This window comes from Phoenix dactylifera, chromosome 13 (assembly GCF_051530095.1).
Source record: "Phoenix dactylifera cultivar Ajwa chromosome 13, Ajwa_hap1_PhDact_Kaust_v1.1, whole genome shotgun sequence".
Classification (NCBI taxonomy): Eukaryota; Viridiplantae; Streptophyta; class Magnoliopsida; order Arecales; family Arecaceae; genus Phoenix; species Phoenix dactylifera.
Window position 1 is genome coordinate 5,163,826 of NC_143202.1, and position 17,835 is coordinate 5,181,660.

The 17,835-nt window shown below is 41.1% G+C and overlaps 1 protein-coding gene across 4 annotated transcripts in view; it reads right to left on the reverse strand.

Moving 5' to 3' along the window:
* LOC103696821 (protein MICRORCHIDIA 7-like) overlaps positions 1–16,152 on the reverse strand; it is a 54,166-nt gene extending 38,014 nt beyond the window's left edge. Inside the window, exons 1-7 of one of the 4 annotated variants that reach the window (XM_039117594.3) lie at positions 15,608–16,152; positions 10,210–10,287; positions 9,989–10,023; positions 9,816–9,894; positions 4,978–5,070; positions 4,774–4,858; positions 3,617–3,692 (exon numbers count right to left, since the gene is read on the reverse strand). In XM_039117594.3, coding sequence (XP_038973522.2) covers positions 3,617–3,692; positions 4,774–4,858; positions 4,978–5,070; positions 9,816–9,894; positions 9,989–10,023; positions 10,210–10,287; positions 15,608–16,034 — 873 coding nt within the window. In that variant the 5' untranslated portion in view covers positions 16,035–16,152. The remainder of the gene's footprint in view (positions 1–3,616; positions 3,693–4,773; positions 4,859–4,977; positions 5,071–9,815; positions 9,895–9,988; positions 10,024–10,209; positions 10,288–15,607) is intronic. The other 3 variants (XM_039117593.3, XM_088709864.2, XM_088709865.2) reach the window with 3 other exon arrangements.
* Positions 16,153–17,835: the final 1,683 nt, after the last annotated feature.

Here is a 17,835-nt window from a genome sequence, read left to right on the forward strand (position 1 = left end):
TGCTTGCATGCACACGAGAGAAAGAGAGAGGAGAGGGAGGGGGAGGACCGCCTTGGCAAACTCTAACCCTAAGTAGAGCGCAAGCACGAGAGAGAGAGAGAGGGGAGGGGAGGGAGGGACCTAACATCAACAGTGGGTGGACCACCGCGAGCAGCCAAGCAGGGGGGTGGGGGGTGGGTGAATCGAATAGCCAGTGGTAACCAACTAAATCAAATTTATAGCCGAACCATGTCGGTCCCCAAAAGATCCGGTTCAGTACACCTCAAACCTGCCAGTTAAGCACGGTTTGGCAGACCTTGCACAGATCCTTTGCCACTAAGACAAATATATAGAACCGATAATTTCTTATACTTCATATTATATATTATATTATTCAATGCAAGGTACATCGTCATGATACCGGTCCCGTACCGGTGCCACTCTATCACTATATCGATACAATACTGTATAGGGCAGATTCGGCATATCGAGGGACAGTATGCCCCTTGTATTGTGTACTGGTACAAAATCGATGCAGTATGGTACATCTAATACCATCCAGTTCGGTACGGTATAGCGTACCATGATTCAATGGTTACAAAAAAAAAAACAAAATCGTTACTCCACTCTCCTAACACCTTGCCATAACCTCAACTTAGCTCCTCCCATCTGCTCCCCTTCTCAATGACTTCTATCACCATTCGTAACACCATTGCAACCACCCCATACCACCAACACCATGGCCACCATCTCCTCTCATGTTCTGGTAAGTACCATTCTCATCTTTTTCCCCTTTTCTCCCTCTCGAATTCTCATCTCCCATCTCTCAATGATCTCGGTCTTGGGACCTCAGATTGTTCAGTATTGCAGCCCACCATCTGTACCGGCTTGGTGCCAGCCAAACTAGGTTTGTACCGATATTGTGCTAGTGAGTACCGACCCAACCAAGCCAAGACACTCCAATTTTATGTAGGGCAGCAAATGGGTCAGGATGGACTAGGTTATGAGTGACCCTGATCCCATTGATTCCTTGTTGGGGCCCTAATGTTGGACCCAGACCCAACCCAATAGAAGATCGGATCAAATCGGGTCAAGTCCATGGCTAAAATTGTTGACCCAACTCATTCAGGTCGGGTCGGGTCCATAGATAACCCAATCCCAACCTAAAAATTTCAGGTCCAGGTCTAGATCGGAGATCCAAATCACACATATGGAGTTCTAAAGTAAAAAAAGTTAAATTTGGACAAAAAAAAAATCTAGCTTTATCACAAGATGAGTATCTCTTTGGAAGCATATGACACATTTAGCACGATAATTTTTTTCCAACAAGAGTCAGAAACAATTGAAAAGAGTTCCAAAAGTCGAGCATTCCCTATGGATTATACAAATTATTATGTTTAAAGATATCTAATAGACTAAAACAGAGCATAGATAAAATGCCAAGTCAGTCACAATATCAATTTACAATCTAAAAGTCTAACTTTCTATCCAAGGATATCACCCAGTTATCTAATTTGCCACAACATCCCTTATGTCATATGAATAAAATCAGATTAAGAGGCTTAGATTGGTGGGATGATAACACCATTTATTTCAAACCAATTAATTGATGATGGAAACCACTATTAAATGGCTCTACAAATTCTGGCATATAATTCCTAGTGCTTCCAAGCATTATGCTTTCATTTGTACCATATTGTGCACAGATGAAGTTTATAAATGTAGTTCACTGATTTTCTGCTAAAACCTATATGTGGGCTAAACCGTCAATTAAAATAAACTTGCACAACCTATTCTATGATTAGTGATTTATAAATCAATAAATAAAACAAAGAATAAGATCAAGAAATTTGACAACTAAGGTAATTAGAGATTCCATCATTTATAGTTTTCAACATTTTAACCTACGTTACTTATTAAAAAATTCAACAATTAAAGTTTGCCCAATTATATGCTAACATAAAAACTACAAAACTTACGTGGGTTGGGTTGAAAATAGGTCAAAAGACTCAAATTAGACCCATATAACAATTAAGTCAAGTCAGAACTCAATAAACCCAGACCCAACCCGAAATATGGAATGGGACCAATTTAGAACCTGACCCGGTCCCATGAGTCCTTAAATCGGGTCCGAATTAGGTCTAAGCGGATCAGGTTGGGTTGGGTCATAGGTCAACCTGACCCATTTGCAACCTTAGTTTAATGTGTTTCGGTGACTCGAGGGGCATTCTGATGCTAGAATCTTGTCAGAACATTACGAGACCAATTGTGCCATCCCATTCCGTTGTTACTTGAACTCTAGATTGCCATAATGTGTATTAGATGCAGAAAAACCAAGCACCAATGTTTCATTTTCTATAGTGACAAGGTATGTCGTACTGGTACCGGTAGGCGTACCGGTCGCCTATTGGACCGGTATGGTTCCAGTTCGGACCGGTATAAACCGGTACCGAACCGACTAGCTCTTTTCCGTGGAAGTACGTGCACCCAGCCGGAGCTAGGGAAGAAAAGGAGAAAATGATCGGGGGAGGAGAGGCCATTGCCGCCCGCGGAGGGCCGTAGGGGGGGTTGGCAGAGCCCGAGGGGGGTGGCGGAGCCCGTGGGGGCCAAGGCCACGCCCGCGGAAAAAAATATAGAATTTTTAAGTGAAGTCGACAAATCGCTTGCCGACTTCACTTAAAAATCTCCAAATTAAAAAACCACAGCCGGATCCCTTATTTCGAAAAAAATAGGAGATGCAGGCGCAGCCTCGGCCTCCGCCATGCCCCCGCGAGCTCCCCTGCCCCCCTGCAGGCTTTGCCGCCCCCCTCGACCTCCGCCAGCCCCCCGCGGTCCTCCACGGGCGGTGAAGGCCTCTCCTCCCTTCCTCCCCCCCCCCCCCCCCCCCTCACTCACTCCTCTTCTTCTTCCCCAGCTCCGACTGGGTTCTGCATTTACAGGCCCTGTACCGATTTCTATGGCTCCACCGTACCAGTCAGAGCCCGGACCGATACGGTACGTGCTGAACCGGCCGTAGAAGTTGAATTTCCCATCTAATACATGAGGTAGCAATATCTAAGCAAGATTATCTAGGTATCCAAGACCTAACCTTCATCCTTGCTTGACATATGTAACATGGATACTTTATGTTTTTGTTGTCATTTCGAAATTATTTTGTTCCTAAATGTCATGAAAAGAAAAATATGGATCAAACATTGTGCCATTGCATATACCGCACAACTTGAATTTGCACATATTTAACAAAATATATCTAGGTATTTTACAATTAAGTATGCCATCTTCCACTTTTCCAGTTGCCAAAGCAACTATGCAGGAAGCAATGATGAGCAGGTTCCATACATTAATTAAGATCTCCTATGTGTTATGAGAAATTGCATGATTTTTTCTACATATTAGTGAAAAAAAACAATTGCCCAAAAATATTTCCTAGAAAATATTTTTAAAAAAAATCTCAATCTACCACAGTTCACATCAGATAAACAATACACTAACAAATTCATATTAGTTTTTCTACTTCGACAAAAAATAAAAGGACATGCAAGTGCACCAGGAAGAGCAATTAGACAATAGGGATAAATACATACATCATCACTGCACAAACTATCATACGAAATAAAGTTGGTGTGAGATGGCTTACCATTGGAACTACAATATCTTCTTTGGCAGTGCTCCTCAGAAAGGTATAGGACAGCATACCAATGCTTTGTGTAGGCCTAGATGACAGATCCCCATAAATGTTTCATGTTGCGTAGACACAACATGAAACAACTTAATATCAGCAAACAAATTGAAACATCATAGACCAAAAATTACGGTCATCTCTATGATAGCATGAGCGATATATAGGGGAGGGAGGGGGGCGAGAGAGAGGGAAAGGCTGACCTTTAAATAATCACCTGTCCTGTCTATGTCAATGATAAAGCAAGACATGTATTCAAAAAACTAGTTGATAGGATACGCATATTTGACCATTATATGTTCACATAGTCGCTTATGACATCATATATTCTTAAAGGGGGTATCATATAAAATTCCTTTATTAAAAAACTGAATAAATAAATATATGGAGAGGGTGAGTGCATGGGCGTGAGAGAGAGAGAGAGAGAGAGAGAGAGATAAAGGGTGATTAAGTTTACAAAAGAGGATAAGAAAATCTAGGATAACATGGATAACTTGTTACAGTAGAATTAAAAAAACTTTGCTTGTCTAAGGATATACATCTTCTCTGGTAAATGAAGTTTTTTGTCTTTTTTTTTTTTTTGGTACTAAGGATATACATCTTCATAATGCATGAACGACGAACAAGGAACCAAAAACCTAACTCAAGTAGATGGGATCATGAGTGCATTGGTCACCGTTATAGATATTCTCCAATCAAAGCCATGAACCACATTCCAGTTTCTCGGTCCAGATGTATTACTCTTTCTAGGCATTCATCAAAACGAAGCTATATATATTGTCACTAGAGTTTTTCTTTTCTTTTTAGTGTCACAACTATAAGCACTTGGCTTCCTTGCTAGTCAAGTCTAAATCATTACAACTTTTTATCTTATACCAGCTTTGGATATCCATCCTCCGAGCATTTTTTGTTCTGATGCATGTATTCAGTAGTATATTAAAATAATAACAAAAGGATTTAGAAACTTAAAACTTTCAAAGTAATCAGGAATGTGTTCGTCTATATCTGTCTACCCAAAAGTATATCTATATTTAGTTACAAAATATGTATGAATATATGTGCATATATGTATGCATATGTCTATCTGTATAGTAATTTAGAAACAAGATGACAACCTTCTTCCTCCTTTTGCACGGCTACAGGAGAAGACAATGACGTCGGCACCGAGTCTCATGGTACTCGTCTTAAAGCCATTTCCATCTGATAAAACAAAATGGTTTAAAAAAAGTGTTTAAAGGAAATATACCTCCGATTTTAAAAAAGAAAAGGTGTATTTCAATATGCAAAGCATCTTTTACTTGTCAACTATAGCAACTCACATTGTCCAATAGTACTTGCTACTTTGGACTTCGCCGAATATCCCAAGGACATGCATTGCCGCATTTTATCTGGGTCCATCCCACCACCATTATCTGCAATAATGCCAAAACAAATTAAAGCAATTAAAAATAAAATTAAAAGTATACTAAATATGATGAACTCATAAGTTACAGCCAAAGTTTTAATATAGCTGGCATCCTTGGGATGAAAAATGAAGGCTATATATTAGAATGCTCATATTTTCGTAAAAATATATTTTTCTAAAATAATCATAATAGTCAGCATGGTACGAGACTATGTACCGGTTTGGTACCGCTATGGTACGGTGCACTCGGTATGGTACGGTATGCCTAGTGCAGTATAGTACCGACCGGAATGGCAACCTCAACTTCAATAGTTTTTTTCTTAAAAACATAGATCATCTCAAAGTTGAGAAGAAAAATGATGTTACTTACATACAAAAGATCTATAACACCATTATGCAATTCTTTAAGCTAGCATATTTCATTACTACGTGCGTTATTGCTATGAGAAGTCACAACCGCTATAATGCATTAATAAAATATTACAGAAAACTGAAATTTTGGCCAAATAGCCAAATCTTAGTATCTTATAACATTACAATGACCATAACACATTTGAGTCATGGCTACTATATAACTATAATGACAAAAATGCATGGTGGCATGAGCTTACACATAATGACCTCCATGCTCTTTAGCAAACTCAAACTTGGATTTTTTGTTCCTTCGCACCTTGGTAGAGGTCCCATCTTTACCAAAGACTACAATGGTTCCACCAAGCAATATAATGTTCAACTAAAGGGACATGGCACCTAGGACTACAGTGTGAATTATAAGACTTTTGCTCCCATTGACAAGATAACCATTATGCAGCTTTGATGTTGTTTCCATCATTCAACATTTGCTTTTGTATCAATTGTGAAGATATGTGTTCCATCATCATATATAAATTAGGCCTAGTTGCATCCTCCTCTTCTGGATCCCTTGCAACATATTATTTTATCTGCACCGAGGCATTTATGATCACAAAGCAGCTCCTTTGATCTAGCTGAGATGCTTGTTTACATGATCTTTGCAACAATCTCTTAGGCATTAGCAAAATGAGCATTATCATGCTGTCCTTCTCTCCTAACTTGACCATACAATCTTAATGCTGTATATGAATGACAAGATTGCAGAAGAAGAATTCATTATGTTCAGTTTGTTAAGTGTAGAAAATCATGGTCCCCTTATTGTTTTCCTTGGGCATGACATTGCTATAGTGCTCTAGGATATTTATTTTTAGAGAAGTTGTATACTACTATTAAACTTCACTTGAGGTTTGAACCAGTCAATGATGAACTTATGTCTGATCCATCAGGTTACATCAGCTTGTTGCCGGCCTAATTTATTAATGAAATTGTTCACACATTTCCTCAATTGTCCATATGATGGACCCGTCAACAGTCACAGACTACTGACTTTGTTACCGCTCTTTTATGGCTTTAATTCTTCAAAAAATTCATGGTACCACCAAATGAGAGTTATTTCCATCTTTGTCAGCAATTCAAATTGATGATCCTAGCCTGATGTGGACTGGACAAGTGCTGTCATGAATTGTCAATTCAGGACAACCCATTTTGTCTACCTTTTGGTATCCTCAGAAGTGGGAACGCAAATAAGCCTACTCAGTTGTAGCTGAGTATCGTGCCATGTTTGATACCTCCAATATTGTTTGGCTTCATTTTCAATCACAAGACATGGGGATCCTCCTTGACAGTCCTACCCCCTTCACTGTCTCAGGAAGAGTGTTGTTCAATTTCAAGCAATATCCTCTCCAAGAGCATAGCAAGCAGACAAAGTTTGTTATCGTTTAATGTGATAGCAACACTATCTCTTTAAGATGCTCCCCTTGCCACAAATCCTTCTGAACAAGTTAGAGTGTATACTTTTTTCAGAAACTTGCATAATGTTCCAGGATTCTCTTTTCTCCAAAGCAAACCGAAACCTTTGAACTCTGACCAGTTTGTTACAGTATATACAAATATCATGTATGCATAATGTTCCAGGATTCTCTTTTCTCTGGTTTCTATTTTTTTCATTAATTTTTTGTGAGCTGACCACCATGATGCCTACATTATATTTGGGTCACTGCCAACCAAAAATTAATGCACTTTAAGTTGGCTTCTTCTCATCTTCTTCAGGCTACACACTAATGATTAAATATCCAAAAAGGTAAAATCATGTGGTATGTCAACTTCCAAATGACTGAAGGGCAAGAAAAATGCAATTTGAGACACCAAACCCAAGAAGAAGAGCAAACAGACCTTAAGGTGGATCACCAAATCCTAAATAAAATTGATTAAGCTGGCAAAAGAATGCACAAATCAAACCAAGAATTCAAAATGCAGGATACAACTAAAATTTTGAGTCAGAATCTGAAAGTTTGATACTTCATCAGCTAGTGCAGTATTACCAGAAGTATTTTGGGAAGTAATGCAAAGCATGGTCGACCACTATTTCATGAATAACAAGCATGAATGACAGTGGGGAGAAGAAGGCCTAAAAATTATGTGCAACCTGGAGAAAGTAAGGTTTTCAGGTATATATTAAAGAGGATCAAGGAAAGCAAGGTCATAGAGATTTTGTTTCCCTTTTAACATTTATTTTACAGCCCAATTAGCTTAGTAATTGACATTATATATGCAAACAAATGCACCAATCTCTTTCAGTTTGGAAGATTACTCTATTTCTGCAAATCCCGCACATAAAAGCAGCAACAAAAAGACTCATGAGTTGCCCTAAACTTCAGCAAGTCCAATGATTGAAATAATAATTTGAACTGCCAACTCCATCAATTAGGAGTGTCAGCGGGTCACATTTGGGTTGAGTTTGGTCATAACCATTACCCAAACCCAAAATATATATGTTAGACCCAAGCCCAATCCAAAACCCAATTAAAACTCTATATCTGCACCTAATATGATATCCAAAAGAGACAGTACTGAGTCAGATTTCGGGAAGAAAAGGTTTTGTTTCTACACTTTCGGGCAAACAGTACTGAGTCATACAATGTTATATAAAGAACAGAGTCAGAAGAAGCACGAACTTATGCTCCTGAGGATGTGAGCTTGGCAGATGAGACTTACGAGTGGTGGGCTCATGACGTTGGTAGAATGCATATAACAAACAACAATAGTCCAAATTATACACTAAACCTTATATGATCTCTGTGCTACCCACTCAAACTTCTTACAACAGAAACATGATAAAATGTATGGTGCTTCCTATGTCATTGCCCACAGTTTAATTGCAGATGTATATCCACAGGAGCCTACTACATTTTATTTCATATATTCCATTGAGTTCACTATTTATAATTTGTTCATCTTCTAATCTTTCCTTCGTGACACTACTTCAAAATCAGTCATATTTCCATCTCATCGATCAAACTATACCACCTGCAAATAACTTCAGCATCAGAGACTCCCGGATATAAATAATTTGGTAAGTACCGACATAGAGTTAAGGCTGCAAATGGGTCGAGTCGACCCGAGACCCGACCCGTGTAGACCCAACCCGAATTTTAGGACCCACGGGTCTGGGTCGGGCCCTAAAATTAGACCCGAATCATTTTCTGGGTCGGGTCTGGGTTTACCGAACGGACCTGACCCGACCCGAATGGACCCGAAGAGAGAGAGAGGGGGAAAAGCAAAAGAGAGTTTTTTCTTTTTTTGTGTGTGTGGGTCATGGCACTATTGGTCCGTCAGGATTCTCTCTCGATCTATTACACTGTTGATACCTCTGGTGTCTCGGTAGCTAACTTTTTTTTTTTCTTCTGTTTTTTGGTTTTTGTTTTTTTTAAACTTTTGCAGGGAGGAAGTGAGGGAACACTGAACTGAATATGGGTCATGTGCCAGTTTTCTGCAATGGAATTGGATTTTGGAAGAAGGTCTGGGATTTTTTTGTCCTAATGAGAGGGGAGCTGGGAGACACCAAGTTCCGTCCAATCAGCCATATAGACAAAAAATAGTGTGATATGAAATTTGGCTTGTAGACCGACTTAGTTAGTAAGTCATGGGTCATCTGTTCTGACTGGAGGTCAATTGCAAGTCTTTCAAGTCATGGGTCACCAAGCACCTCATAATTATGATATGACCAAATTAGATTTGCCCAAATTCTTTCCCAAAAGCACAAAAAAATGGACCCGATTCGGACCCAAACCCGACCCGACTCGGACCTGAAACTGACCCGAACCCGACTCGGACTCGGACCCGACCTGAACCCGACTCAGACCCGACCCGACCCGATCTTCAACCGGGTCGGGTCTGGGTCCAAAATTAGGATCCGAACAAAAATCGGGTCGGATCGGGGTCACCCAGGACCCGACCCAACCCATTTGCACCCCCGCATAGAGTATGACAAATACAAAACAAAGCACAAACAAAAATTGCTTGTTGGAACAACATGCAAATATGAGAAACAATACTCAACAAATAATACAAAGAGGGCATTAACAAAAATGGGAATAAACAGGCAACATGCAGTTTTAAGCCCTACTCAAATGTTTTAAGTCGTATTGACACATAAAGATACCTTGCCTGCTCCAGATTCAATATGCAAACATCAGTTTGCACATATTTAATGCATGTGATCGTTAGGAGTTAGGACTTATGAGTAAAAAAAAATGATGCATCAAAAGCATGTATATACAAGTCAAGCCTCATGTCAGATTCTCTTAACACCTGTTTTTCAAATTATTGTCTGTGGCCTTTGAAAATTCGAATTATCAAAATTTCAATTTTTAATAAAAACTAATAAGTGCAGCACCATACCTTCAACAAGCAACATTCTGGTTCCATCTTTCTTATTCTCTAGCATATCAATGTTCACATATGTAGCCCCATTGCAAACCTTAAATTGGAAAAAAAGAATACAACTCTAATCACTAAAAAAGCAAGTTATCGAGATGCATGATGCACAGCTTTCAGTAGATAAAGGTAAGTACCTCATCCAGCGAATTGTCCAAAAGCTCAGCCAAAGCTGTTAAGGTAAAACAACATAAACTGTAGTTATGAAAAAAGAATAAAGACCATCAACAGCACATATGACCCAATCCAGCATTGCCCATGCAAATATAGTACAATACATGTAGCTATAACAAATATAACCCAATAAGTAAAAGCAGATGATCCTGAATCATGATTTAGGATGATTTGCAAAGTTTACCTCCAAGAGCCCACTTGTGACTGGTAGCATTAGAATGTAGAAACTTCGGGTGAACTCTCACACGATCCATCCCTGATGCTGAAACAAGAACACCTTTAGGCCTCTAAACCAACAAATATAAACAAGAAGAAGACAACAGAAGTACAAGAGATACCTGACTAAATAAATTAAAATGATTTAACATTATGGGAAACATATTATAATAAATTTATCCATCGATAGTGGCAAATGACAAAAGTTCTTTATATTGGCCAAGACATAGGTGGGTGCTCCAGCCATAAGCTAATAACTCATGTCTTGAAGCATGAAAAATTACAACATATGACCGCCCAAATAACAAAGAGTGAATAAATGATGACTCAAGACTATAGCATAGTATCTGCTGCCTCCCTTTTTATTTGACCCACAGTTACAATGTTGCACATATCCTTACCAAACTACTCATAATGAATCAGAAGCCTATAACTAGCTATTTGTTTGCATGGGCAATATTCATGGGATCACTTAATTCAAAAGTATACATTTATGACTCAAACATGATGCATCTAATGCCCAATGGCACTACCATATAGACTTCTCGCCTCCCATAATCACACCCTCATGATTATCAAGTATAGATCTGTAGAAATTCATTAACTAAGGAATAAAGCATTCAATAGGAGTCCAAAAGTTGTTGGAACCATGAAAAGTGAAAGCATTAGATAACCACAGAGTAGCATGAACCCATTAGTTTTGAAAGAAATACCAAGACTATTATAGCAATTATTGTAGAATTCTGAACAGTTACATGAATAATTTTTTTACTATATCATGAGATTTGTGAGTACTGGTAAATAATGTACCAAGTTGACCCTTTTCTGTCTCCTTTTGTATGTCGAAAAAACCTAAAAGAAGTCATTAGTACACCACTAGGCAAAGTCACTTAGTAGTGTGTGGAAGATAACAAAAGAAAGGTTATCTAGCTTATAGGCAAGGTGGACCATATCCAAGATGATCATCCGGCATGTTCTAGATCAATCTAGCCATTATGGATAAGTCTGAATAAGTTTCTGGAGTAAAATTCATTGCATGTAGAATTCAATTGAGTACTGAAACTTCAAGAAGCCACAACTTCTAATCCAGGAAGAACTTAATGATACAACTCCAAACAAAGTTGATATAGGAGTCAAGATCTATCCCCTACCCAAGTTTGAAAAAATTTTAACATATTTATTGTTTTCGTAATTTGTATCCTTTTTTTAATTAAGGGAAGAATCACAACCAATTTGGGCTGAACTTGAGTAGTATAATAAAGACAAGTTTCTATCCTCTTCTAACTAGAAGAAAAATCCAACCAATTAAAAAGAATGAATCTTTATAGGATAGTAGTACAAGTTCTCCTCTTTTAGCTAGATGAAGAATCTGATTCAAATAAGGAGAACCTCACTAGTATTTTTACAAGGCATATGCCATGGTTTTGGAGAATGGGAATAACGAGAGCGAAAGGAAAGAGCATGGACTCTACTTTCTACATAATAGTATCCAACAAAGGGAGCGAAAGCAAATAGCAAAAGCTCTACTTTTCACTCACAATATGTACTGAAATTTATAGATCATGAAAACCAAAGAAAACTGAACCAACCTGAACCATCTAGTTCGGGCTATACCAAACTGGACCAATCAAGAATCGGAACAATTTGGACCAAGGTCCGCCGTACCGAATCCGGTAGGCGTACCGGTTGCCTACCGGACCGGTACAATTCCGGTTCGTACCGAAACCGGGCGGTACGAACCGAAAAGCTCTTCCCCGCCGGAGCCGGGGAGGAAAAAGAGAACCAGAGAGAGCACGGAGAAGAGAAGGAGGGAGACCACCTTCGGCTGCCATTGGAGAGCCACGAAGGGGCATCGGAGCCCGGCGGGGCGCGAAGGAACCCGCGGGGGGCGCTGCGGAGGCCGCGTCCACTGTTTCAAAAGAAACAGGGGATTCGAAACAGGGGACGCGGCAGCGGTTTTTAATTTGGAAATTTTAAGTGAAGTCGGCAAATCAGTTGCCGACTTTACTTAAAAATCCCAAAATTAAAAAATTCCCAAATTAAAAACTGCGGCCACGTCCCCTGTTTCTTTCGAAACAGTGGACGCGGCCGTGGTCTCGGCCTCTGCAACGCCCCCGCGAGTTCCCCCGCCCCCCGTCGGGCTCCGCCACCCCCCACCGGCCTCTGACGCCCCTCCGCGGCTCTCCGATGGCGGCCGAAAGTAGTCACCCTCCCTCTCTTCCCCGCGCTCTCTCTTTTTCTCTTCGTCTTCTTCGTCTCCGGCACGGAACCAGCCTGTACCAATTTTCACGGCTCTGGCGTACCGGTAGCTGGCCGGACCGATTTGTACCGGCCGGTACGGGCTGGTTCGGCATACCATGGTTTGGACAGTCGGATCAGTTCAGGCCCCTTGGAGCCTCCCAAGCCTCCTTCAACCTCCCCCCCAACTAACTCGATGCCCTCTAAGGCCCTCTCTCTCCTTCTCCCTGTCTCTCCTCTCAACCCCTCCTCCCAATGCCCTTCGAGTTCCTCTCCCTCTCCTCTCTCCCTCCCTTTCTCTATAAAGCAAATCCTCGCCTGCATCGTCATCACTGGACTCCTCCGTGGCCCCCTTGAAGCCTCCCAAGCCTCCTTCCAACTCTCCCCCCCCCAACTCGATGCCCTCTAAGGCCCTCTCTCTCCCTCTCCCTGTCTCTCGTCCCAACCCCTCCCGATGCCCTTTGAGATCCTCTTTCCCTCTCTCCCTCTCCTCTCTCCCTCCCTTTCTCTATAAAGCAAATCCTCGCCCGCGTTGTCACCACTGGACTCCTCCATGGCCCCCTTGAAGCCTCCTTCCAACCCTCCCCCCCAACTCGATGCCCTCTAATGCCCTCTCTCCCTCTCCCTGTCTCTCCTCCCAAACCCTCCTCCCGATGCCCTTTGAGATCCTCTCTTTCCCTCTCTCCCTCTCCTTTCTCCCTCCCTTTCCCTATAAAGCAAATCCTCACCCGCGTCATCACCACTGGCCTCCTCCGTGACCCCTCGTCTCTGCCTACACAATCACCACTGCTAGCCCCTCCGACCTCTCCTCTCGCCCACCTCACATTCCATACCGCCTCTCTCTACCCCTCCACTTTCATCTTCACCGCCAACATCGGGACTCACCTCAACACCCAAGTAAGCTCCTCCACCTCTCTCCCCCTCCCTCCGTCCCTCTCTTTCTCTCTTCTTCCCACTGCTTCTCCCTCTCCCCCTCCTCCCCCAACAAGGTACCATATAGATCCATACCACACCGAACCGATCACCGACCGATATAACCTCCGATATTAATTTGGCGAATCTTGATGAAAACTTAATAAAAAAAATGGGACCTAGATTTTATTTTCATGAAGTTTTCTATTTTATTTTTCAAAAAGATTCGAGTTGAGCAGGTTAAAAGAATTTCTTCGTTCACTTTGATAAGCTCAAGTGGTATCAAATCCTAGGATTCCTACTTTGTACAATCCTAGTTAATAGTAGAGATCTGTGAGCAGTATAAGCAGAATGATAGTAATGTTTGGTACTCAAAGTACACCGAAAGACAAAAGTGAGATAGCTACTACTACTTTGACAGATGATAAGATAAAGAGATGTCTCATACAGGTAGAGGAGAAAATTATCCAACTTGCCCAGCTCGTATCTCAACTAGCGACACATTCAACTCAAGCAACACCAACTCTTATCATAAAATTATCTCCCAATAATTGGAGATAAAGAGAAGTTTGTCCTACTAATGCTAAAAAAAATGGATACTTCGCCGTACAACATGAATCCAAATCAGAAAGCAAAACTTCACGTAGGTCTAAATAAACTTCAAGAGTGAAATCCAACACATTCAAGACTAAGTCGAGTAGCAAAACTTCAAGAAGCCATAACTTATAATCCATAGAAAATTGGCGATGCAACTCGAGATAAAGTTGATGTAAGAGTCAAGATCTAGCTTCTGCCCAAATTTAAATATTTAAAATATAGCTACTATTTTTATACTCTGTATTTTCTTTTAATTAGGAGAGGCATCTAACCCGATTTGAGCTGGACTTCACTAGTATAAAGAAAACAAGAGAGAGAAATTTTTATCCTCTTCTAACTAAAAGAGGAATCCGATTAAAGAGAGTGGACCTTCATAGAATAATAGAGAACTTACAACTTATCTTCTTTTGCTAGAAAAAAGAATCCGATTCAAATAAGGAAGATCTCACTAGTATATAAAAAGGTATATATCATAGTTTTAGAGAATACGTATAGAAGAAGTGAGAGCAAGAGCATAGACTCTACTTTCCAACATGATATATACCACAATTTGGGGATCATGAAAATTAATGAAAGCAAAAGAGATCCAGGGCCTAGCTTCACCAATTTTTCTATTCCTTTATTTTTCAAAAGATTCAAGTTGAAGAAATTTTTTCTTCTACCTAATTTGATCAGATGCATACCACATAAAACAGCTACAAGCAGTTATGTTGCCATGGTCGAACATGCTTCTCATAAACCTCATGTAGAAGAATGCGTCTATATGGGGGACTTAACACCATTATTTTGTAAAGGTACAAGCCTTATCTAGTGATTTGATCTTTTTAATTTAGTCATCTTAGACCTTCATGGATCCCGTTCAACCTATTTCATAATAATTTTGCTGGTGTAATCCCAATTACCTAAGACACTTCACTTGCTATAAGGATTGGAACTGACCTAGATGAAAGAACAGCAATTTGTTTATCAAACCAAATAAGTGACAACCTGAGTCTAATAATCTGAATTGCTTCATGGAAAGAAAACAGATACCATGTCAACAACTTGTACCTAGAAATAAGTTATCAAGGATACAGAATTAGATTATTTAGTACATTATTATATAGCTAAACCATTATCAGACACTTAAGTGGGTTGAAATAGCCCTTGAATGGCATCTTTACACCAGCAATTGTTGTATAGACCTTGCTACAGCACAAACATGCATCAATTATAGAAATTCAATTTTAAATGTAATTACCACCCATCACATTTTGCTTGACATTGCAAATCAAAATATCGAATGAATTGGTATAAATTTTACACATTATCAGAGAACAGCTTCCATTTCTAAAGTCAATAGTCAGATGGGAAATTGCATTATTCCTCTCAAGGCTACACAAATCATATGATAAAATCCAGTACTGATGTTACAGCATGATACATTTTAAATAACGATACCCCATTTGTTACTATGCCTATCTTTTCCCAATCGCTTCCATTCTTGGTGAAATATTAAACCACATTATCACCAAAATTGAAACAAATTAGACACCTAGGTACAAACCACCAACATCCAAGCGCCAAAATAATTAAATCTTAGTTAAAGGAAAAAAAGGAAACCAAGAAACCGGACTAACCATAGTACGGCGTGGAATCAGCGATCGGGCTCTCTTCGTAGTCCCCAGCCTTCCAAAACTGCTTGCACCCCTGGAAACCCGTCGCCGGCGGCAGCGGCCGCGCGACCGCCAGCGGCACCGGCCGCGGCAGCAGCGGGGGGATATCCGGGGGGAGAGGATCAAGAAAACCAAGAGGGAGAGCGGCGGAAAGGCCCCCCTCCGCCCGCAGCTTCTTGAACGGCCCTCCGTCGTCGGAACCATTGGGAACCGCAGATCTCTTTGCCCCGCCACCGCCGCCCTCTTCTGCCTCGGAGTCGCTGTCGCTGCTGCTGAGATCGATCACCGCCGGGGGCTCCGACGGACGCCGCGGTGGTTCCGGTGCTGGCAAGGAGGCGGACGCCGGCGGGTCGCCGGCGTTGACGATCTCCGCCTTAACGATCGAATCCATGGGAGAATGTTATTTTTCTTCTTTTTCTTCTCTTTCTTAACCTAATTATGGAAACAGCGAGTATTTTGCCCTTGCGAGCGAGGCGGTTGCTTGTGGCCCAAGAAACTGATGCAAAATTACGTAATTATCCTCACTTGGCAAGAGATATTACTTTGGAACCGACCTCCGTTGGGGGAGCGTGTGGGGTATAAAGGAGAACTTGTGCGGAAGTTGCCCCGACGTTTTGCCCGTCGGTGTACGGGTTTCATAAGCGCTGATCTAATAACCAAAGATAACACTATTATGGTGCAGGACTCCCCCCTCTTTTTTTTCTCTCTCTCTTTCTTTCCTTTCTTTCATCCTGCTTTTTTTTTTTTCTTTTTTTTCTTTTTTTTTTCTTTTTTCTCTACTCACATCCGACGAGTATGAATGCGGCTAATAAAATCAAAAAATAAAAGACTACAAAAAAGCTCCAGCATAGACTTATAGTCCATACAGATGAAGCTTCTCGAGTGATGAGCAACAAATGAGACAACCAGTCAGCAGCACCGTTTACCTCATAGTAAACATGTGTGACCAGGTAGGAACCACACTCCTCTAGTCAGGGGCGGTCCAATACATTTAGAGGCCTAAGGCGAATCCAATAAATGAGGCCTTTTTTTTAATAATAAAATTTTTGAATAAGTATAAAATATTTTAAAAAATGATATGAAAATAGATAGCTATCAAGTACACTATTTCAACAAAGATACATGAATCTATCAAACATAGACAAGAAGCCTTTTCAATTTAATATAATTCTTGAATGGAAGCATAGAAAAGTAATTATCCTAAGAAAAGAGCTATGAAACTGATTAAATAATTGAGATAATGCTTGATAATATTTTTACCCTGTCAAGCAAGAGTAGAATAGGAAAAGGTCATCCCATGACACTTCATGGTCAAGATAAAGGAAAGAATTTGTCCAGAAAAGAGCCTCTCTATAAAAGAAAGTAGGGGCATTATGAGAGATTCACTGGATCTAATTAATAAAAATCCCATCCCACCATCCCTTTCAAGTGAGTACCGAAGCAGCAACTGCAGCAGCACAGCAGCCATTAAACACGCCCACCTTCTTTTTCTCTCTCTACCCTCAAGAAGTCCATCTCCAATCCCCCTATCTTTCTTCCCGATGGCCCAGCTGGATCAGGAGTAATGTGAGGAGGGAAGGAAAACCAAGACCAAAACCAAAAAAGAGAAGGGATGAAAAATAAGAGTGGCTTCAGGCGTGTATCAAGCCAACCAAATCCCTCTCTCTCTCTCTCTCTCTCCCTCTCTCCCTCCCTCCCTCCCTCCCTCCCCACCCAAAACAAAACTATTGTCCCCAACTTCCCAAATTGCCCCTCTGCAGGCCAGGAAACTCTCCACCTCCCTTCCGTCAAGGGAGAAGACTCGTAGCCAGCTCCTGTTCCCGTTTTATATGGGGCCTTTGCTTCCTTTTGGTCACAACGCAAAAAACTTCCCTCTCTCTCTCTCAATCTCTTTGCTAGCTTCACCTCCCAGGGGCCTTCCATTGGCCCGAGGTCTTAGGCCACCGCCTCAATCGCCTAAGGCTCGGGCCGGCTCTGCCTCTAATAGGCGGCAGATCTCATAAAGCAGCGGTCACTCCTCCATCGCACACCCTCGACCTTGCACTCACTCGATGATTGTAGCCAAGTCCCCCTCCAAGAAGATGTAGTCTGCGCCTAGCTGTCATCACGCATAGGTGACACCCTCCCATGTTGTGCGGAGCTCGGCACACACCACGGACATGTCGAAGACCCGTCGCCCCCTGCTGCCACCA